The 22873-nt window shown below is 41.6% G+C and overlaps 1 protein-coding gene across 1 annotated transcript in view; it reads right to left on the reverse strand.

The window, feature by feature from the left end:
• FAM186A (family with sequence similarity 186 member A) overlaps positions 1 to 22873 on the reverse strand; it is a 60535-nt gene that overhangs the window by 11329 nt on the left and 26333 nt on the right. Inside the window, exons 2-9 of the mRNA XM_069491866.1 lie at positions 19162 to 19381; positions 18006 to 18176; positions 8395 to 11018; positions 6337 to 7746; positions 5479 to 5832; positions 4747 to 4902; positions 4245 to 4608; positions 3185 to 4139 (exon numbers count right to left, since the gene is read on the reverse strand). Coding sequence (XP_069347967.1) covers positions 3185 to 4139; positions 4245 to 4608; positions 4747 to 4902; positions 5479 to 5832; positions 6337 to 7746; positions 8395 to 11018; positions 18006 to 18176; positions 19162 to 19381 — 6254 coding nt within the window. The remainder of the gene's footprint in view (positions 1 to 3184; positions 4140 to 4244; positions 4609 to 4746; positions 4903 to 5478; positions 5833 to 6336; positions 7747 to 8394; positions 11019 to 18005; positions 18177 to 19161; positions 19382 to 22873) is intronic.

Raw genomic sequence — 22873 nt, forward strand, 5'->3', positions numbered from 1 at the left:
TACTATTACTTACACTGTTCCAGAGCATAGGAAAAGATAAGCTTCCACATTTTTTAATGATACAAGCTTAAAATTACACCAAAAATTAATAAAGGTAATATTTTGAGAAGTAAACCATCTGCCAAACTTACTAATGAATATCAATGAAAAAAATCCTTAATAAAATATACTGATTCCACAATACATTCAAAGAAGGTAACACTAGGAACAAATGGGATTTGTGCCAAGAATGCAATGCTGATTTAATATAATTAATCATGATTAACATATCTAAGGAGAAAAATAATATTTTCTTTAATACATGTGAAAATGAAGTGCTGAAATCACATTTAATAAAATATTTAACAAATTTACCAATTTGACATCCATTCTTGATTTAAAAAGAATAATAAAACAGAACCTCTTTAATATGATTAAAGGTATTTCAACCCAAAAGTCAGCATTTTTCTGAATGACAAATACTAGAAAGATGTCCACTATCACTACTATTTTTTAAACCAATTTATAATTATATCGTAATAATTAGCAATGAAAGAACAACTCACATTGGCAATCTGAGTTACATAAGATGGAGAAAATAGCAAAAATATGAAATTTACTGAGATTGAGAATGTTTTGCAGCTTTTCAGAAATGAGAATATAAATGTCAATGGGCCAGGCGTGGTGGCTCACGCCTGTAATCCTAGCACTCTGGGAGGCCGAGGCCGGAGGATAGCTTGAGGTCAGGAGTTCAAGATCAGCCTGAGCAAGAGTGAGACCCCATCTCTACTAAAAAAAAAAAAAAAAGAAAGAAATTAACTGGACAACTAAAAACATATAGAAAAAATTAGCCAGGTGCGGTGGCTCCCACCTGTAATCCTAACACTCTGGGAGGCTGAGGCAGTAGGATTGCTTGAGCCCAGGAGTTTGAAGTTGCTGTGAGCTAGGCTGACGCCATGGCACTCTAGCCCAGGTAACAGAGTGAGACTGTGTCTCAAAAACAACAACAACAACAACAATCCCCTCCCCCCCAAAACCTTACAACTCAATTGAAAAATGGACAAAGTATTTGAATAAGATTTACACAGAAAATGATATACAGATGGCTCTTAAATCTATGAAAAGATGTTTAAGCTCACCCATAATAAAAGCAATGCAAATTAAAGCAAGGAAATGCCATATTTCATCTACTATATTAGCAATGAACAAAAAAGTTTGATAATACCCCATGCTAGTCTTGATGTGGGGAAATACTCTTTTATAACGTTGATCAATATGTAAATTGCTACAACCTCTCTAGAGAACAATTTGGCAAAAGTCTATCAGAATTACAAAAGCACTTACTTTTGATCCAGAAATCCTAAATTCTACTTCTAGGACTATATGTTTATATATATGTGTATATACAGGAATATATATAATGTATATATATATATAAGATTATTCATAGAAGTTTATTTTTATAATAGCAAACTATTGAAAACAACATAAATGTCTATCAGAGGTTAAATACATTCTGATAAACCCAGACTTTAGAATACTATGCAGCCATAAAACAAATGAGTAAGCTGTTTATATACTAATATCTAAGTTATTCAATACCTAATATCTAATTATGTTATAAAAAATCAAATGTCATAACTGTTCTAAATATGTAAAAATGGAGATAAAAGAGCATATGTACTTTCCTACATATGCAGAAAATGTTTCTGGATGGATATATATTAGTAGCCCTGTGGAGGAGCCTGGATGGCCAGGGAGAGGGCTATTAGAGAGATTTTCACTCTACCATTTATGTTTTTGGATATTGTACCAGGTGAATGTACTACTTGTTTTTTTAAAATTTAAATATAATTCCTCTCAAATCCTGCTGTTAAAAAGAAAAAAAAAATTAAATATAACAAGGGAAAAATGACATAAAGGAACCAGAGAATGACCAGAAACATGTTGTTTAAAATTCTCAAGTGGATGAAAGTGTTTACATGTCTAAAAACAGATTTAAAAGATTAGGGCTACTCAATCTGGAAAGGGAAAACTAAACTACAAAGGAAAACATTTTTCAACAAATCTCAGACGATTTAACTTTGAAATTAAATTCTGATTATATCTTGGAAAAGCCTTCTTTTTGTACTTGGTTCTAATCCTTTAGCTCCCAAATGAATTTAGTCCTCCCAAAATGTAAATTTTATGAGAACAGGGGACTTTGTTTTATTCACTGCTGTATCCCTAGCACCTAGAACAATGCTTGGCACATAATAGGCATTCAATAAATATTTATTGAATAAATTACATAAGTTGCTCCTATAATTAACGATCACATTTTCTGTTACTATGTTTTAGTTTGGCACTGTATAATTTTATTTATTTATTTTTTCATTGTTTATGAAGTCACGCAGTGAGATAGTTTGGCACTGTATAATTTTAGATTTAAAAATTTCCCCTAAATAAGCTGGTAACCTCAAACACAATGTTAAGGATGGCAGGACAATTGTCACTGTCCCTGACCCATTTTTAGTTTTTAAAAAATCAGGACCAGGACCTGCTGCATCCAGGTCACCTCAGTAGCAAAGTTATCATTACCAAACACCTGTAATCCTAGCACTATGGGAGGCTGAGGCCCAAGGATCGCTTGAGCCTAGGAGTTCAAGCCCACCTTGAGCAGGGGTGAGACCTGTCTCTACTAAAAATTAAAAAATTAGCCGGTGGGCACAGTGGCGTGCCTATAGTCCCAGCAACTTGGGAGGCTGAGGAGGATCACTTGAGCCCAGGAGTTTGAGGTTGCTGTGAGCTATCATGACACCATTGTACTCTAGCCAGGGCAACAGAGCAAGACTCTGTATAAAAAAACAAAACAAACAACAACAACTAAAAATAAAAAACAAAGAAGATAAAAGAAATTGAGAATAACTGACAAGCATCTCTAAACTTTTGAAGTTGATGTGTTGATGTTTGGGAGATCAAACATGATCCACAAAATATACCTTAGCATCTCTGCTAGAGATGTAAATGATGAAATGGATTATGTTATATATCATTTCTTATTTTCTAAAAAATATGTCTCCTTTTGCTATCTTAGACAGGCTTCCATTCCACAGATTTTCTATAAGATAATATGACAAATATGAATATATTTCTAGGGCAACAAGGGAGAATATTTGAAATCAGGACTACACCAAAAAGCTAGACATAAAATAATTACATCTACCTGGCACTTTGGATCAGCCTATAGGCAATGTACTTGTGGAATAGGTATCCCAGGCGAATTGTGTCCATATGAAGTGTCTCAATTATGAGATTCCTAGCTGTTGTGTGTAGCTGTGAAGGGAGTCCAGAAGTTTTTATGGCTTGATTTAATAGTATCAGGTTCTTCCTCTGAGCCTCCACATCAACAAAATACCTCTTCTCTTCAAGCCCTTGGGGAGAAGAAGGGGGCACCATCATCTTGGGTTTCTTGGTACCTGAAACTGAAGTCCGGGGGAATCGGAATTTCTGGTCCCGTTCCGAAGGTGAGATCTGTGATGTTTTGAGTAGTTGAGTAGTAAGAGAAGGTAGTGATGTTATAGGCTTCATGTAAGGGGTTTGTGATACTGGTATCCTATAATTGGTGAGATAGGACTGTTCTCCATGAAATGTTCTCCATGGTTCTACGGCAAAAGTATCTTGTTGTACCTGGGTTTCTTCATAAGTGTCAGAGACCTCTGACATTTGGACGTTCTTAGTGGTTAAAGGAGCTTGAGGTATCTTGAAATCTGGAGCACTGGGATGGACCAATGCTGATTTAGATTTCAGAGAAGAAATAATTGCCAATCTTCTCTTAGCAACAGAAGAGGACAAACCTTTCTCGGGCTTTCCAGGGGTTGTGGGGGCCAAGGGTGGGTGGGGATGCCTAGAAATGGAAGGGATCCATAATGGGGCACCTTGCCCAGTAAGGGTCCGTGGTGCTAGATGCTGCCCAAGGGTAGAAGGGGCCTGCAGATAGAGAGATTGCTCAGCGGTGGCAAGAGGCTGGAATGCCTGGGGCGACTCAGAGAAGGTTGTGGGTTCAGATTCCAGGAGCTGCTCAGGGATGGAAGAGGTCCCAGGAACCAAGGGCTGCCCAGGAGAGAGAGGAGCCCAGAGACTGGGAATCTGTCCAGAAGTGGGTGGGATTCCAGATACAAGACGCCGCCTGGGAGCAAGAAGGGCCTTCAATATTAAAGGTGGCCGGGGAGTCAGAGAGGCCCTAGATATGAAGAACTGCCTAGAGCTAAGGGCCTCCAGTTCAAAGGGCTGCCCTGGAGTGGGAGGGGCCCCAGATATTGGGAGCTGTTCAGGGGTAGGAGGAACCTCTGGTGCTGGGAACTGTGCAGGAGTGGATGGACCTCTATATATCAGGGTCTGTCTGGAGGAAGGAAGGGTCTGTGGTTCCAGGAGTTTCCCAGGGTCAGGAAGAATTCCCATTTCTGGGGGCTTCCGAGGGGCAAAAGGGCCTTGGGTGAGAGGAGGCCCTGATATCTGCAAAGGAGTAGAAGAGATCCCAAATGTAGAGAACTCCTCAGTGATAGGAGCAGATGATGCTGGGGACTGCCTAAGGCTTGGAGATAATCTTGATGTAATGGCTTGCCCAGTGGGGAGAGAAGGCTTCAATTCCTGAGCAGAAGGAGCTAATGTGGCAGGTTGCTTAGCAATGTGAGGAGCACCTGGTGTGTGAGAAACTCTTAATTTCAGGTCATGCTCAGACATGAGAGTAATACCTGCAGACTGGATCTGTCCTGGGGTGAAACGGACTCCCAAAGGTTGGACTTGCTCAAGGGTGAGGGGAGATCCCAAGGTATGGGCTTTATCCAAGGTGAGAGGGACCCCCAATGCTTGTGCTTGCTCAGGGGTGAGAGAAAGCCCCAGTGACTGAGCCTGAACAGCAGTGAGAGGCTCCAGTGCCTGAGCCTGCTCAGGAGTGAAGGTGTCCCTAAATGCCTGAGTCTGCTCTGGCATAAGAGTGACTCTCAATGCTTTGGCTTGTTCTTGGGTGATAGGGACCCCAAATATCTGGTCCTGTTCAGTAGGTAGTGGGATTTGCATTGCCTGGGTGTGTTCAGAGGTAACAGATCCCTTTAGTACCTTGGTATACATAGAAGTGATAGGAACTCTCAATCTCTGGGCTTGTTCGTGAGTGAGAGAAGGCATCAGTGCCTGGGCCTGCTCATGTGTAAGTGTGACACCGAAAACCTGGGGCTTCTTAGGGGTGAGAGTGATCCCCAGGTCCCGGGCCTGCTGAGGGGTGAGAGTGATCCCCAGGTCCCGGGCCTGCTGGGGGGTGAGAGTGATCCCCTGAGCCTGAGTCTGCTGAGGGGTGAGAGTGATCCCCAGGTCCCGGGCCTGCTGGGGGGTGAGAGTGATCCCCAGGTCCTGGGCCTGCTGGGGGGTGAGAGTGATTCCCAGGTCCTGGGCCTGCTGGGGGGTGAGAGTGATTCCCAGGTCCTGGGCCTGCTGGGGGGTGAGAGTGATCCCCTGAGCCTGAGCCTGCTGAGGGGTGAGAGTGATCCCCAGGTCCTGGGCCTGCTGGGGGGTGAGAGTGATTCCCAGGTCCTGGGCCTGCTGGGGGGTGAGAGTGATCCCCTGAGCCTGAGCCTGCTGAGGGGTAAGAGTGATCCCCAGGTCCTGGGCCTGCTGGGGGGTGAGAGTGATCCCCTGAGTGTGGGCCTGCTGAGGGGTGAGAGTGATCCCCAGGTCCCGGGCCTGCTGAGGGGTGAGAGTGATCCCCAGGTCCTGGGCCTGCTGGGGGGTGAGAGTGATCCCCAGGTCCTGGGCCTGCTGGGGGGTGAGAGTGATCCCCAGGTCCTGGGCCTGCTGAGGGGTAAGAGTGATCCCCAGGTCCTGGGCCTGCTGGGGGGTGAGAGTGATCCCCTGAGTGTGGGCCTGCTGAGGGGTGAGAGTGATCCCCAGGTCCCGGGCCTGCTGAGGGGTGAGAGTGATATCCAGGTCCCGGGCCTGCTGGGGGGTGAGAGTGATCCCCTGAGCCTGAGCCTGCTGAGGGATGAGAGTGATCCCCAGGTCCTGGGCCTGCTGGGGGGTGAGAGTGATTCCCAGGTCCTGGGCCTGCTGGGGGGTGAGAGTGATCCCCTGAGCCTGAGCCTGCTGGGTGGTGAGAGTGATCCCCAGGTCCTGGGCCTGCTGGGGGGTGAGAGTGATCCCCTGAGCCTGAGTCTGCTGAGGGGTGAGAGTGATCCCCAGGTCCTGGGCCTGCTGAGGAGTAAGAGTGATCCCCAGGTCCCCGGCCTGCTGGGGGATGACAGTGATTCCCTGAGCCTGAGCCTGCTGAGGGGTGAGAGTGATCCCCAGGTCCTGGGCCTGCTGGGGGGTGAGAGTGATCCCCTGAACCTGAGCCTGCTGAGGGGTGAGAGTGATCCCCAGGTCCTGGGCCTGCTGGGGGGTGAGAGTGATCCCCTGAACCTGAGCCTGCTGAGGGGTGAGAGTGATCCCCAGGTCCTGGGCCTGCTGGGGGGTGAGAGCAATCCCCTGAACCTGAGCCTGCTGAGGGGTGAGAGTGATCCCCAGGTCCTGGGCCTGCTGAGGGGTGAGAGCGATCCCCTGAACCTGAGCCTGCTGAGGGATGAGAGTGATCCCCAGGTCCTGGGCCTGCTGAGGGGTGAGAGTGATCCCCAGGTCCTGGGCCTGCTGAGGGGTGAGAGCGATCCCCAGGTCCTGGGCCTGCTGGGGGGTGAGAGTGATCCCCTGAACCTGAGCCTGCTGAGGGGTGAGAGTGATCCCCAGGTCCTGGGCCTGCTGGGGGGTGAGAGCAATCCCCTGAACCTGAGCCTGCTGAGGGGTGAGAGTGATCCCCAGGTCCTGGGCCTGCTGAGGGGTGAGAGCGATCCCCTGAACCTGAGCCTGCTGAGGGATGAGAGTGATCCCCAGGTCCTGGGCCTGCTGAGGGGTGAGAGTGATCCCCAGGTCCTGGGCCTGCTGAGGGGTGAGAGCGATCCCCAGGTCCTGGGCCTGCTGGGGGGTGAGAGTGATCCCCTGAACCTGAGCCTGCTGAGGGGTGAGAGTGATCCCCAGGTCCTGGGCCTGCTGGGGGGTGAGAGTGATCCCCTGAACCTGAGCCTGCTGAGGGGTGAGAGTGATCCCCAGGTCCTGGGCCTGCTGGGTGGTGAGAGTGATCCCCAGGTCCTGGGCCTGCTGAGGGGTGAGAGTGATCCCCAGGTCCTGGGCCTGCTGGGGGGTGAGAGTGATCCCCAGGTCCCGGGACTGCTGGGGGGTGAGAGTGATCCCCTGAGCCTGAGCCTGCTGAGGGGTGAGAGTGATCCCCAGGTCCTGGGCCTGCTGGGAGGTGAGAGTGATTCCCTGAGCCTGAGCCTGCTGAGGGGTCAGAGTGATCCCCAGGTCCTGGGCCTGCTGGGGGGTGAGAGTGATCCCCAGGTCCTGGGCCTGCTGAGGGGTGAGAGTGATCCCCACGTCTTGGGCCTGCTGAGGGGTGAGAGTGATCCCCAGGTCCTGGGCCTGCTGGGGGGTGAGAGTGATCCCCAGGTCCTGGGCCTGCTGAGGGGTGAGAGTGATCCCCTGAACCTGAGCCTGCTGAGGGGTGAGAGTGATCCCCTGAACCTGAGCCTGCTGAGGGGTGAGAGTGATCCCCAGGTCCTGGGCCTGCTGAGGGGTGAGAGTGATCCCCAGGTCCTGGGCCTGCTGAGGGGTGAGAGTGATCCCCAGGTCCTGGGCCTGCTGGGGGGTGAGAGTGATCCCCAGGTCCTGGGCCTGCTGGGGGGTGAGAGTGATCCCCAGGTCCTGGGCCTGCTGGGGGGTGAGAGTGATCCCCAGGTCCTGGGCTTGCTGAGGGGTGAGAGTGATCCCCTGAACCTGAGCCTGCTGGGGGGTGAGAGTGATCCCCAGGTCCTGGGCCTGCTGAGGGGTGAGCATGATCCCCAGGTCCTGGGCCTGCTGGGGGGTGAGAGTGGTCCCCTGAGTGTGGGCCTGCTGGGGGGTGAGAGTGATCCCCTGAACCTGAGCCTGCTGGGGGGTGAGAGTGATCCCCAGGTCCTGGGCCTGCTGGGGGGTGAGAGTGATCCCCAGGTCCTGGGCCTGATGAGGGGTGAGAGTGATCCCCAGGTCCTCGGCCTGCTGGGGGGTGAGAGTGATCCCCAGGTCCTGGGCCTGCTGGGGGGTGAGAGTGATCCCCAGGTCCTGGGCCTGCTGAGGGGTGAGAGTGATCCCCTGAACCTGAGCCTGCTGGGGGGTAAGGGTGATCCCCAGGTCCTGGGCCTGCTGGGGGGTGAGAGTGATCCCCAGGTCCTGGGCCTGCTGAGGGGTGAGCGTGATCCCCAGGTCCTGAGCCTGCTGGGGGGTGAGAGTGGTCCCCTGAGTGTGGGCCTGCTGGGGAGTGAGAGTGGTCCCCACGTCCTGGGCCTGCTGAGGGGTGAGAGTGATCCCCTGAGCCCGGGCCTGCTGTGGGGTGAGAGTAATGCTCTTTGTCAGAGACTGTCCAGAAATGGGAAGGGCTTCAGATGGGGAGGATTGTGTGGAAGTGGTTGGAAGTATTGTTATGAAGTTCTTTTGATCAGGAAAAATCTCTGAAGTCCTCAGATTCCTATGGAACTCTTTTCCTTCATATACATCTTCCAATAATCTGTGCAACTTGGGAGACGATGCCACTGGCATTTGGGTGACCATTTGTACTAGCTCTTCAGGCTTTTCCTCCTCAGTCTTCATCTGATCCTTTGCTTCATTCTGCCTCTGCCTTTTGAGATCCTCTACCTCTCTCCTTGTCTTCTGCTTCTCCTTCTCTTTCTCCCCTCTCATTTTCAGCCCCAGATGTCTCATGTCCTTCTGAACCTGCCTTGTGTCTCCATTCTCCTTTTCGAAGAGTATTCCTTGCTCTTTCATTTTTTGCTTCCATGCTTCCATCTGCTGCTGCACAGGCTTCTGATGCTCTTCTTCCTCCTTTCCCGTTTGCTTTTGCTGCTCATCTTGCTCAATCTGCTTTTGAGCCCTCTGTTTTTGCTGTTTCTTCGACACTTCGTCCTGCCCCTCTTTCTGCTTCTGTTGTGCTTGCTTTCCCTCCATCTGGAGCTGTGCCTTTTTCTCCTCCAAGTTATTATCTATCTTCTCATAGCTCTCCTTTGAAAGATTTCTTTTTTCTGGCAACTGGTGTTTGAGACTTATGCCAAACATTTTTTCTTGACCCTCTTGCAAATATCCCTCCAGCCTTTGTTTTTTCTTCTCCTTGTGGTCTTTCCCTACTACTGAGCCTGTTGGAACATCTCTTTCACTTTCTGTTTCAGCCAAGATCATTTGTAGTAAATTGTGAATTACTGGATCTGTGGTCTCATACAAGGGGAAGGTACTACTTTCAGACTTCGCATTAGTTGGTGACTTCTGAAAATGCAATTCTGGCATAAATGAGACTATCTTTTTTTGTTTCATAAGTTTCTCTTCAACTTGTCCTTCCTTTTTCATATCTTTGTATCTCCTCAAGATTTTAGTCACAGTTTCAGCCACTGTTTGGAAATATTCCTCCATTTTTGCCTTTATGATTCCCAATTTTTCAACTTCTGCTCTTTTTAATAACTCCTCTTCCTTCAGCACAGTCTTTTTATCAAAAGGCTTTCCTATGTTATCAATTTTCTCTTTTAGGAAAGCCATTATGGCTTTCTGAAATTCTTCTAGGTTACTCTGTTCACTTTTGTCATCTTGACTTTCTAGAGCTCTGGTAGATTCTGAAGACTCTTTTGCTATTCTTGAGTGTGATTTAACAAGTTGAGGAGTCTCAGCTTTTTTGGTGAAGGCTAAAATTGCCTTCTTTTTGGTTTTTTCTTCTTTGCTTAGGGTACTTTCTGAAGAGATATGGTGTTTTTTAGTTTTTCTTTTCTCTTTCTGTGACTCAGAGGTATAATCTGATTGAGTCTTCTTGAGTAGCTCTACTAGGCTACTCACCTCACTTTTGCTCTCTTTGTCCATTGACTCAGTGGTGGGCTGCACTTTAATCTCCGATGAAATTGGGCTTTTGGCAGATAAATATTCATGTTTGACTTTCCTGAGTTGCTCCCACATACTACTTGTTCCATCTTTGCCACCTTGGCTCTTTGTTTCAGTCAAAAGGAAATGTTGGCTTTGTGATTCAGTGGGTGACTTTGATTTGGCCTCAGAAAAGAATTTCCTTTCCTTTCTTTTCTTTTCCAGTGCTTGTAGCTCAGAATATTGATTAGGTTTGTCCTCTGAAACTTTTTGTTCACTTTTATTATCACTCAGATTTGATCTAGAGGTTTCATTGGCATATAAGCCTTTTGTGTACTTCCTTTTCTGTGATTGATACTGGTCAGTCTCATCTTTTTGATAGACATCATCTTCAGGAGGCTCTTTCTGTTTTTTTTCAGGTAAAGGTTGTTGTTTTTCAGGTAAACCTGGAATCATTTCAGGTTGGCCTATATGTGAAAGAGCTGAGGCCCACTTTTTCCGAGAGCTTTTGATCACTTTTTTGGGGGCTTCATCTATAGTATTTTCAAATTCTTTGGCAAAAATATGTTCCATATTGTCGTCTATGTCACCAGCTTTGATAATGGCAGTGGATGACTGTGAAGAAGGTCCAGGTAACGTTTTCGAGGTTGATGATGGGGGCAATGCTGTATATATTTGGCGATCTGTAACAACTTTGGTTTGAAGAAATTGTTCATATTTTTCTTCTGCATCTTGAAGTTTCTGCTGAAGCATTTCATTTTCTTCACTGAGATCTTGTATCATCTTCAGGAAGAGCTCTTTTTCTTTATCGCTTGACTCATCTACGTATATATTGGCACTTTGGAAGTTAACAACTTTTAATTCATCATTTAGCAAACTCAAAGCTTTAGAAAGGTTTATTATTGTTGATGATATATATTTAATAGCATTGTTTTCCAATTTATTGAACATTGAAGTGCCTATGAGTTCCTGTAGCATATCTTGGATTTCTGAAATCTTTATATTTGTTGTAAATTGATCACTAATCATCTGATCTGGCCTTAAAGCATGCGCTGCTGCAGGTCGCTTTATAACTCTTTCTTTCCAAGTTTTCCATAGAGTACCTCTAGTTACTGAAAGAAAAAAGCATAAAATAATGAGATTGCATTTTTTCTTTTGCATTGTGCTTTATCTATGTTTAAGGCTAAGGAATTTAGTCTAAACTAATGGATATCTATAGGTTAAAGATTCATCAAAAAACTTTAGCTCCAAAATAAACAGTATTATTTTAAAAAGAATGACTCCCCGCAATCACCTAGAACTTCTGCTTACAGAGTTTAGGACATGAACTCAGCTGTAACTTCAACTTACTTTTAGTTACAAGTTTGGAATGAGATATAGTGTAAGCCAAAACTTTCTTCAGGCTTTGGTTATGCTTAGTGCTTTCTATTTTCTTTCTTGGGTTCCTGTCTCTCTTTTCTTCCTTTTCTGAATCAAAGCTAATCTTGGATCTTTCAAAAGAGTCATAAATGAACAGACAAAAGATAGACATTTGGAAGGATTTCTAGAATGGATGAATGAGAAATTCAGCATCCCCCTCCCAAAAATGGTAAAACTAGAAAAACTATCAAAACAATCATTTTAGGACTTTGGAAATTGACCAAAGGCATACAACAAATTGAGAAGCATTTATTTAAGAAAAACTACTGTACCTCAGTAAAAAAAACAGTGAAAGTCTGTTACCCAGTAGCTGCTTCCAGCCTCAACCCCCAAATCTATGACCTGGAAGTTCTATCAGAGTGAGGCAAGCTGTGATGACTGACAACTCTACTGCCTGAGGGGGATGACTTGATTTGGAGAAATAGCATGGGAAAAAACCATGCCAAGGGCATTGTCAGAAACAGTTAACCCATACACAGATCCATTACCAAAGAGTGGAAGCCTTACTGGAATCACTCAATGATCAGCCAATCACTAACTGACCACAAAGCTAAATTGACCCAAGGATGATCCCCTAGAAATCAGGCTTAAAAAATAAAAATAAACATGGAAAAAAAAAAAAAAAAAAAAAGAACTGATCAGAGGCCAGGTGTGGTGGCTCACGCCTGTAATCCTAGCACTCTGGGAGGCCAAGTCAGGAGGATTTCTTGAGGTCAGGAGTTTGAGACCAGCCTGAGCAAGAGCGAGACCCTGTCTCTATTAAAAATAGAAAGAAATTAGCAAGGTGTGGTGGTGTACGCCTGTAGTCCTAGCTACTTGAGAGACTGAGGCAGGACGATGGCTTGAGCCCAGGAGTTTGAGGCCAGCTGTGAGCTAGGCTGATGCCACAGCACTCTAGCCAGGGCAATGGAGCAAGACCCTGTCTCAGACAAAATAAATAAATAAATAAATAAATAAATAACTGAGCAGAGATATTAGTGCCTTCACACTGTGGGAGAAAGAGATTCCATAGAATTAGTCCAGGCAATTCAATAAAAAAACAAAAAGCAACAAAAATAAACCCTGGAGAATCCAGAGTTGCTACCATATGGTATTATCTAAAATGTCCAGTTTTCAACACTAAGAAAATGCAAAGACAAAGAAGAAAAAAAAAAAATAAAATAAAATGCAAAGAAATAGGAAAATGTGACCCATACACAGGGATGAAAAAGCAGTCAGCAGAAATTGTCTCTGAGGGGGCCCAGATGGTGGACTTATCAGAAAAAAGACTTCAAAAGAATTGTTATAAATATGTCCAAAGAATTAAAGGAAACCATATTTATTTATTTATTTATTTATTTTTGAGACAGAGTCTCACTCTGTTGCCCAGGCTAGAGTGAGTGCCGTGGCGTCAGCCTAGCTCACAGCAACCTCAAACTCCTGAGCTCAAGCGATCCTACTGCCTCAGCCTCCCGAGTAGCTGGGACTACAGGCATGCACCACCATGCCCGGCTAATTTTTTCTATATATATTTTTAGCTGTCCATATAATTTCTTTCTATTTTTAGTAGAGATGGGGTCTCGCTCTTGCTCAGGCTGGTCTCGAACTCCTGAGCTCAAACGATCTGCCCACCTCGGCCTCCCAGAGTGCTAGGATTACAGGCGTGAGCCACCGCGCCCGGCCAGGAAACCATATTTAAAAATAAAAGGAAAATATGATGACAAATGATAACAATTATTCATCAAACAGAGCATATGAGTAAACAGATGAAAATTAGAAAAACCAAGTAGAAATTTTGGAGTTGAAAAGTACATTCAACTAATATGAAAAATTCACCAGAAGGGCCCAATAGCAGATTTAAGATGATGGAAGAAAATAATCAGCAAACTTGATCCTGGATTAATAGAGATCATCCAATCTGAAGAGTAGGGAGGAAAAAGAATGAAGAAAGATAACTAAAGCCTCAGAGACTTGTGGGACACTGTCTTAGTTTGTTCAGGCTGCTATAACAAAATACCATAACCTGGGGAGCTTATAAACAACACAGATTTATTTCTCACAGTTCTGGAGGCTGGGAAGTCCAAGATCAAGGCAGAGTCAGCGTCTGGTGAGGGCCTGCTTCCTCATCGATAGCTGTATTCTCACACTAACCTCAGGTGGTGGGAGAGGTGTAGGATCTTTCTTGGGCCTCTTTTATAAGGCACTAATCCCATTCATGACCTTATGACCTAATCACCTCCCAAAGGCCCCATCTCCTAATACAAGATTTCAACATATGAATTTTGAGGGTACACAAACGCTCAGACCATAGTAGACACCATCAAGCATAGCAATGCACAAGTATTGGAAGTGAGACCCCGTCTCTACTAAAAATAGAAGTCCACGGAGAAGAGAAGGAAGGGAGTCATAAAAAATATTTAAAGAATAATGGCCCAATCACCCCAAATTTAATGAAAAATATTATTCTGCATTTTTTGTTTTTTTGAGACAGAGTCTCACTCTGTTGCCTGGGCTAGAGTGCCATGGCGTCAGCCTCGCTCACAGCAACCTCAAACTTCTGGGCTCAAGCAATCCTTCTGCCTCAGCCTCCCAAGTAGCTGGGACTACAGGCATGTGCCACCATGCCTGGCTAATTTTTTTTAATACATATTTTTAGTTGTCCAGCTAATTTCTTTCTATTTTTTTTTTTTAGTAGAGACAGGGTCTCACTAATCTGCATATTTAAGAAGCTCAGTGAACTCTAAGTAGGATAAACACCAAAAAAATCTATACCTAAACATATTATAGGTAAACTGTTGAAACCCAAAGAGAAAATCTTTAAAGCAGAAAGAGAAAATGACTTATCACAATCAAAGGAGACTCATCAAGCACAAGGGAGCCACAGTAAGTTCAACAGCTCACTTTTTATCATAAACAGTGGAGGCCAGAAGCAGTAGAATGACATATTTTTTTTTTTAGAATGACATATTTAAAGTACTGAAAGAAAAGGACTGTTAATCAAGAATTCTGTATCCAGAAAAACTATTCTTCACATAATGAAGGTGAGAAATGAAATATACAGATGGCAAATAAGCATAGAAAAGATGCTCAAGGCCAGGTACGGTGGCTCACGCCTATAATCCTAGCACTTTGGGAGGCCAAGGTGGGAGGATCCCTTGAGGTCAGGAGTTTGAGACCAGCCTGAACAAAAGTCAGACCCCGTCTCTACTAAAAATAGAAAGAAATTATATGGACAGTTAAAAACATTTATATAGAAAAATTAGCCGGGCATGGTGGCACATGCCTGTAGTCCCAGCTACTCGGGAGGCTGAGGCAGAAGGATTGCTTGAGCCCAGGAATTTGAGGTTGCTGTGAGCTAGGCTGACGCCACGGCACTCTAGCCCAGGCAACAGAGCCAGACTTTGTCTCAAAAAAAAAAAAAAAAAAAAAAAAAAAAAAGATGCTCAACATCATCTGTCATTAGGGAATTGCAAATTACAACAATGGGATACTGTTCCACACCTATTAAAATAGCTAAAATCCAAAAAATCTGATGAACTGACAATACCAAATGCTGGCAAGGATGTGGATCAACAGCAAATTTTGTTCATTGATGATAAGAATGAAAAATGGTAAAGCTACTTTGAAAGACAGTTTGGCAATTTCCTACAAAGTTACTTATTAAGTACCATAGTCTTAGATATAATCCTCAAATTGTGCTCCTCAGTATTTACTTAATTGATTTGAAAACTTATGTCCACACAAAAAACTTGCAAATGTTTATAGCATCTTATTCCTAATCACTAAAACCTGGAAGCAACCAAGATGTCCTTCAATAGGTGGATAAACAAACATGGTACATCTGTACAATGGAATATTATTCAGCAAGAAAAAAAATGAACTATTAAACCACAAAAAGATATGAGGAAACCTTAAATGTATATTGCTAAGTGATAGAAACTAGTCTGAAAAACTACATACTGCATGATTCCAATTATGACATTCTGAAAAAAACTATACAGATGTTAAAAAGTCAGTAGTTGCCAGGTGCTCAGAGAGGGAGGGGAAGGATAAGTAAGTAAAACACAGGGATTTTTAGGATAGAGAAATTATTCTGTATGATACTTTAATTGTGGATACATGATGATATGCATTTGTCAAAACCCATAGAATTCTACAGCACAAAGAGTGAACCTTAATGTATGCAAATTTTAAGAAATAATCATTTAGAAGTCAAAGTATTCCAGGAATAAATGCAGACTGTGGCAAGAGACTGTAATGTACCAGAAATGCATCATACAACCTCAATGAAGGGGTGGGGTAGAGGGAAGGTACTGAGCTAAGTAATGTTGGAAAAGAATGAAGTCTATAAAACCACTTTCTAAATTTTATCTTTATTTTTTATTATTTTTTCAATTTTTAATTTTTATTTATTTTATTTTTTTTTTTAGAGACAGAGTATTGCTCTGTTGCCCAGGCTGGAGAGCAGTGGCACGATCATAGTTCATTGTAGCCTTGAACTCCTGGGCTCAAGCAATCCTCTTGCCTCAGCCTCTCAAAGTGCTGGGATGACAGGCATGAGCCACCAATGCCCAGCTGAGTCTACAAAACTAAAGGAACAACACATAAGCACTATACTGTAGTTGATAGAGTTATTTCTCATGGGAGTATGGGTTAACAATTGTGACACTGCTATTTATGTAAACTGGAATTGAATAATTAAGTAAGTAGATGGCAGGTTGTGGAAAACCAGGTTTCTCCTTGTTTGAGTGGGAATTTACAAATAAGCAACGGGAGGAAACTAGGATGGTCCATGTGGTAATGGATTAGAGTTGGAGACATCAGTAAAGACTCGTGTTTGGCTGAATACAGTTACAGATGGTTATGTACAGAAATATTTATAGATATGTGTATATTCATGGTTTAGTATATATATGTATATTTCTTTGCTTTGTCAGCTGAGAAAGCCTAAAAGAAATAAAACCCCAGTAGCAATGAGCACACCTGGCACCCAGACAATGGTTTTTAATACTATTCTCCAATAAAAGGAACCAGAAATCCTTGGAGAAATGGTTGATTATAGGACTAGGACAGGAAATATACAGGATGAGTCTGAAGTGTCTTGGAATACAGAAAGTAAGGAAGTGCTAAAAATCCAACCAAACAAAAAACCCACGTTGATACGAGTATGTCAAAGGGGCAAAGGAAGTAATTGAAAGACCTCCCAATGGCCAAAGCTGGAATGATTTGAGCAAGAAAGTAAACTAGTATTGGATTATAACCCAAGGTATAAAATAAATATTCATGAGTCCATTTTGATATAAATAATTGAATAAATTAATAAATGGGAGAGAAGAGACAAATCTCCCATGTATAACTATTTCAAATAATTTATGTAGACACTCCATTCTAAAGGAAGTAAATCATAACGCCCCATTCCTTAAGTGTGGGCTGCATCCAGACTTCCCTCTAAAGAGTACAGTATGGAAAGGAAGGGAAAGGATAACTTTACAGTGGAGAAACCTGATAAACATTACCTTAGCCAGGTTATAAATGTCAACATCAAGTCATAAATCATTAGAAAGTATCCTTGATATGATATGATGAAAGTGGCACTTTAGCTCTGTGATCTTTCTTCCAAAAACCCATAACCCCAGGCTTAACATGAGAAAACCATCAGACAAATTCCAGTAGAGGAGCATCCTACAATATGCCTGACTGGTACTCCTCAAAACTGTCAAGGACATTAAACACAAGGAAAAGTCTGAGTAACTGTCACGGTTAAGAGGTGCCTAAGGAGACATGACAATAAATGTAATGTGGTACCCTGAGGGATCCTGAAGCACAAAAGGGACATTATAATAAATTGTGAACTTTAGTTAATAATGTAGCAATATTGGTTTGTTAATTGTAACAATGTATATACTAATGGGAGATACTAATAGTAGGGGATTGCCTAGCTAAGGAGCCAAGAAAAAAAAATAACAGGGGAAATGCTGGGGAGATAAATAGGAACTCTATTTTTTTCCTCAATTTTTCTTTAAATCTAAAACTGCTCCAAAACATAAGGTCTATTTAAAAATGAAGGTGAAATAAAGACAGTTCCAGATAAACAATGACTGAGAAAATTTATTGCTAACAGACCTGCCTTACAAGAAATACTAAAGATACCCTTCAGGTCAAAAGGAAATGACATCAAAGGATAACTCAAATTCACACAAAGAAATAAAGAGCACCAGTAAGTGTAGGTAAATACAAAAAAGACAGTAAAAACATTTTATCCTTTTCCTTTCTTAAAGATTTCTTAAGCAACTATACAATTATCCATAGAAAGGAAGAAATTACTTATACATCCTATAACATGGCTGAAGGCCAAAAGCATTATGCTAATTGAAAGAAAGGTGACATAAAAGACTACATATAATATGATTCTGTTTATATGACATATCCAGAAAAAGCAAATTTATTGTGACAGAAAATAGACTGCTGTCTGTGACTGCTGGTGGGAATGAGGATTGACTAAAAATGAGCATGAGGGCTCTTTTTGGGATAATGGAAATGTTCTAAAACTGCATTGTGGTGATCATTGCAAAACTCTATAAATTAATGAAAATCATTTAATTGTTCACTTAACATTTATACAAATTATACCTCAATAAAGCTGTTTTTTTTTTTTTTAGAAAAAGTCAAACTCCATTTCCAAAGTCATAAAACATCCTTACATATTTTTTTCTTTTGTTTCTTCTTTTCTTCAAGGAAAGATGTACTGAATCTACTCAGTAACTTCACATTGTTTTCAATAGCTTTTAATGTGTCTGGTAACATCTCCATTTGTGCTATCCATTGGTGGTGTTCATCAATATCAATTACAGTCATCTCAGACAAAATGGCACCTTGAAGAGAGTAAAAAAATTACTTTTATGCAGAAAGATTAATAATTATAATCATATAAGCATATAATATTAGGTAAATACTCCATATAAAACTATTGGGGAATATAGGTATCTCACACAACCATTCTGGGGCTTTTCTCTATGAAGAAATTAAAAAGGAAGAGGCTTGGAACAGAAGGCTGAACAGTAAGTCTTGGACACGAAAACATGAATCAAGTTAAAAAGTCTCTATTTGGTTTAGTTCCCTGACACTGGGGAGGTACGTATCTAAAATGAGAGTGTGTGTTTTAATATTGAGGATCTAAATCCCATTTAACTCCTTTGGTAAGTTATCAGGTATTTATAATCCCTGTTACATGAGATTTCTTGCAGCAAAGTGAAATTCCTTTTTTTGGCATGCTTAGCTTATTCATTCTTTCATTCAACCAATGTCTACTCTGCCATGTACTGTTCTAGATGCTGTGGATACAGCATTAAATAAAGTAAGTTCCCTGACTTCATACTGCTTACATTCCAGTGAAAGGAGAGAGACAAAAAATAAAAAGTTCATAATATTGTATGTCAGATACTAATGCTATAGACAAAAATAAGGAAGAGTGGAGGGTATTGGAGAATGCCAGATGAAAGGGAACGGGGATGGTCAGAGAACACCTCATTTTAAAGTCAAATTTAAGCAGTGAATGAGCCATGTGACTATCTGGTGGGAAATGTTGCAAGCAAGAGAATAGTAAGCATAAAGACACTGGGCAGGAAGAATATGCTGGCATGCTTGAAAAAAAGCAAGGAGGGCAGAATAGCTGACACTAAGTGTATAAGCCTATATTTTTATTTTATTCTTACTGGAACAGAGCACAACCATCTGGATAACCTCCTTAGTCTTTTCTTCTTTAGTCTGATTAATCCTTCAAAATTTACTTATAGATTCTCTTCTCTACAGTTTTCATCAACTTTGTGATTTTCCTCTAAATTACTTCTGGGAACTTACTCCATTCCTCCAACCAGGCCAGAATGTAGGCAAGAATCTTTTCTCTAATTTCAGCATTCTGAGAAAAAGTAATCATTTTATCCAGAACACTGGTTCTCTGTTTTTTCTTATATTCTGAAACGGAGAGAGTCTTTTCAGCAGACAAGTTAAGATCAACAGCATAGCGAGTTACTATCCGATGCACGTTGTTCATTATCTCATTCAGGTGCATATTAATGTCCTATAAGAATAAGAAGGGGGAATATATTAATAAATCCTCCATTTTCAAAGAAGCTTTGGTCACCTTTCTTCCCAGAATGTCAATGATAGTCAATATAAAGCTGTCCAATTAAAGTCTTGCTAATTTTAGTTTTACTGTGAGTCTCAGATTTTTTTTTTTTTTCTAGACAGAGTGCAGTGGCATCATCCTAGCTCACTGCAACCTCAAACTCCTGGGCTCAAGCAATCCTCCTGCCTCAGCTTCCTGAGTAGCTGGGAATACAGGCATGTGCCACCATGCCTGACTAAGTTTTCTATTATTTATAGAGATGGGATCTTGCTCTTGCTCAGGCTGGTCTCAAACTCCTGGCTTCAAGCAATTGCCCTGCCTCGGCCTCCCAAAGTGCTATCAGATTTTCCCTCATTAAAAAAATTCTTTTTTTCTGCCATCATCATCCTTGCCATACCATGATATAATGGAAAAAACATTAGATTTGAAGCCGAATGTGGATCCTAACTCTAGGTCTTTCATAAAATGACTTTTATTAAGTCAGAACATTTATGAGCTTCTTCTGCTTCCTCTGTAAAATGGGGGAGATACTAAATTCACAGTTGATGTGAAGTGTATAACGTATATGAAATGCTTTGTAAACCACAGCTGCTAAAAAAAAAAAAAAAATGCAAGTTGCTTCTTTTTTTTGTTTCTGTACCTGGCCCTAACACCTGGAAAGTAGCTATCATAATATTCTTCAAACATGGCTTTTATTTAATTATCTCCTTTGCCCAAGAATCTTTTTTTTTTTTTGAGACAGAGTCTCACTTTGTTGCCCGGGCTAGAGTGAGTGCCATGGCGTCAGCCTAGCTCACAGCAACCTCAAACTCCTGGGCTCAAGCGATCCTACTGCCTCAGCCTCCCGAGTAGCTGGGACTACAGACATGCACCACCATGCCCGGCTAATTTTTTCTATATATATTTTAGTTGTCCATATAATTTCTTTCTATTTTTAGTAGAGACGGGGTCTCGCTCTTGCTCAGGCTGGTCTCGAACTCCTGACCTTGAGCGATCCACCCGCCTTAGCCTCCCAGAGTGCTAGGATTACAGGCGTGAGCCACCGCGCCTGGCCCGCGCCCAAGAATCTTATGAGCTCACTACATTGACTAAGTGTAAAGAAAAAAAAAAAGAATCTTGACAGCAAATTTCTTTTATTCATCACTTTATTCTAGTAGTTCTTGATGGGAGGTAATTACTGCCTCATATGACATTTGGAAATTTGTAGAAGCATTTTTCATTGTCACAGTGATTGGGAGGGTGGACTACTGGTGGTACTAAAGAATGCTAGTGCATCCTACAGTGCAATGAACAGTACCACCCAATGAAGAATTGTCCCACATTCTGTGTGACCTTTGATGTTCCATGGAACATTGATGTAGGTAAAAAAAAAAAACAAAACAATATTTTTTGCCTAGTTTAATTTTACATTGAAATTTCCAGGAATACAAATGCTATGTAAATCAAAGAGAAGAATGTTCTTTAAAATTCCTCCAAGAACGTTTCGCAATTCTGGAACACTGTAGTACCAACAGCAATGCATTAGAGTTAATGGTATTTAGTGCCAGTACAATAAAGCTGAATTTGAATCAGCCTACATTTGTATCTTTCATATTTATTTTAATTCTCCATATAGATGCAAGCCTTTCCACTTCTAGCAAAGTTTGACCTAGGATTTACATACTGAAGTGCATGTTATTATAAATTACTTTCCTTTTACTTACTGTCATATTTGTATTAATTTTCTAAAAGTATGAGTATAGTTTATGAATATCATTTTAGAGGAATAAATGGGATGTTAAAAATATTTTAAAAGGCATAGTAAATCTAATAGAATTAAGAGCCACTGGTTCTCCCTTCCTAACTTTATTATTTTGGCTTCTGACAAACTGAACTCTCTCTCTATTTTTTACAATAAGAGTAAGATTTGGATTTTGCAAATCAAATCATCATGCAAAAGAAGTAATCAGATATTAGGTATTAGAAATACTGCAATCAGAAACAGAGGTGATGCAGTTGCAGCAAATAATAATTTAAGTCAGGAACATGGGAGAGCAGAGACAAAGTTTGCTAAGCCACGTAATGAAGAATAACAATACAAGCTAACACATAGGACAGTGATCAAGAAAAAAATACTACCAACTCCTCTTAAAGTCTCCCAGAAAATTGAAGAGGAAGAAACACTTCCCAACTCATTCTTTGAGGCCAGAATATAACAAAGGCAGATAAAGGCACAAAGAAAGAAAGAAAGAAAGAAAGAAAGAAAGAAAGAAAACTACAGACCAATATCCCTGATGGAAAATGCAAAAAACCTCAACAAAATACTAGCAAACAGTATTCAAGAGCACATTAAAAGCATTACACACCATGACCAAGTGCAATTTATTCCTGGAATGCAAGGATGGTTTAACATGCATAAATCAATCGATGTAATACACCAAATTAACAGAAAGACAGAAAAAAACACACATGAGCATCTCAATTGATACAGAAAAGCATTTGACAAAATTCTATATCCTTTCATAGTAAAAACACACAACAAATTAGAAAGAGAAAGAAACTGCTTCAATATAATAAGAGCCATATATGAAAAGCCCACAGGTATTATCATGCTTTATGGTGAAAGACTGAAAATTTTTCTTCTTTTTTATTTTATTTTATTTTTTTTTGAAAATTTTTCTTCTAAGATCAGTAACAAGGCAAAGATGCCCACTTTCACCACCTCTAGCTAATATAGTACTAGAAGTTCTACATACAGCAGTTGGGCAAGAAAAATTGGAAAGCATGAAGTAAAATTATCTCTGTTCATAGATGATATGATTTTGTATATAGAAAACCCCAAAGATTACACATAAACACACATACACTATTAAAACTAATGAATTCAGCAAAGTTGAAGGACACAAAATAACTCACAGAAATTAGTTGCTTTGCTATGCACTGACATAGCAATCTGAAAAGGAAATTAAGAAAATATTGCCACTTATAATAGCATCAAAAATAATAAAATACTCAGGAATAAACTTAACCAAGAAGGTGAAAGACTTGTACACTTGTAGTTTTCACCACAAATGTTACTGAGAGAAATTAAAGAAGCCACAAATAAATGGAAAGACATCCCATGTTCATGGATTGGAATATTTAATATTGGTAAGATGTCAATACTACCCAAACTGATCTACAGATTAATGCAATCCCTATCAAAATTCCAATGGCATTTTTTGTAGAAATAGAAAAATCCATTCTAAAATTCATATGGAATCTCAAGGGACCCTGAATAGCTGAAACAATCTTGAAAAAGAAGAACTAAGTTGGAGATCACATACTTCCTGATTTCAAATGTATTACAAAGCTATAGTAATCAAAACAATGTGGTATTGGCATAAAGACAGACATATAGACTAATGGAACAGAATAGCCCAGAAATAAACACCATATTAACAGTTTATGTATGGTATAGTATGT

Source organism: Eulemur rufifrons, chromosome 16 (genome assembly GCF_041146395.1).
Source record: "Eulemur rufifrons isolate Redbay chromosome 16, OSU_ERuf_1, whole genome shotgun sequence".
Taxonomy (NCBI): Eukaryota; Metazoa; Chordata; class Mammalia; order Primates; family Lemuridae; genus Eulemur; species Eulemur rufifrons.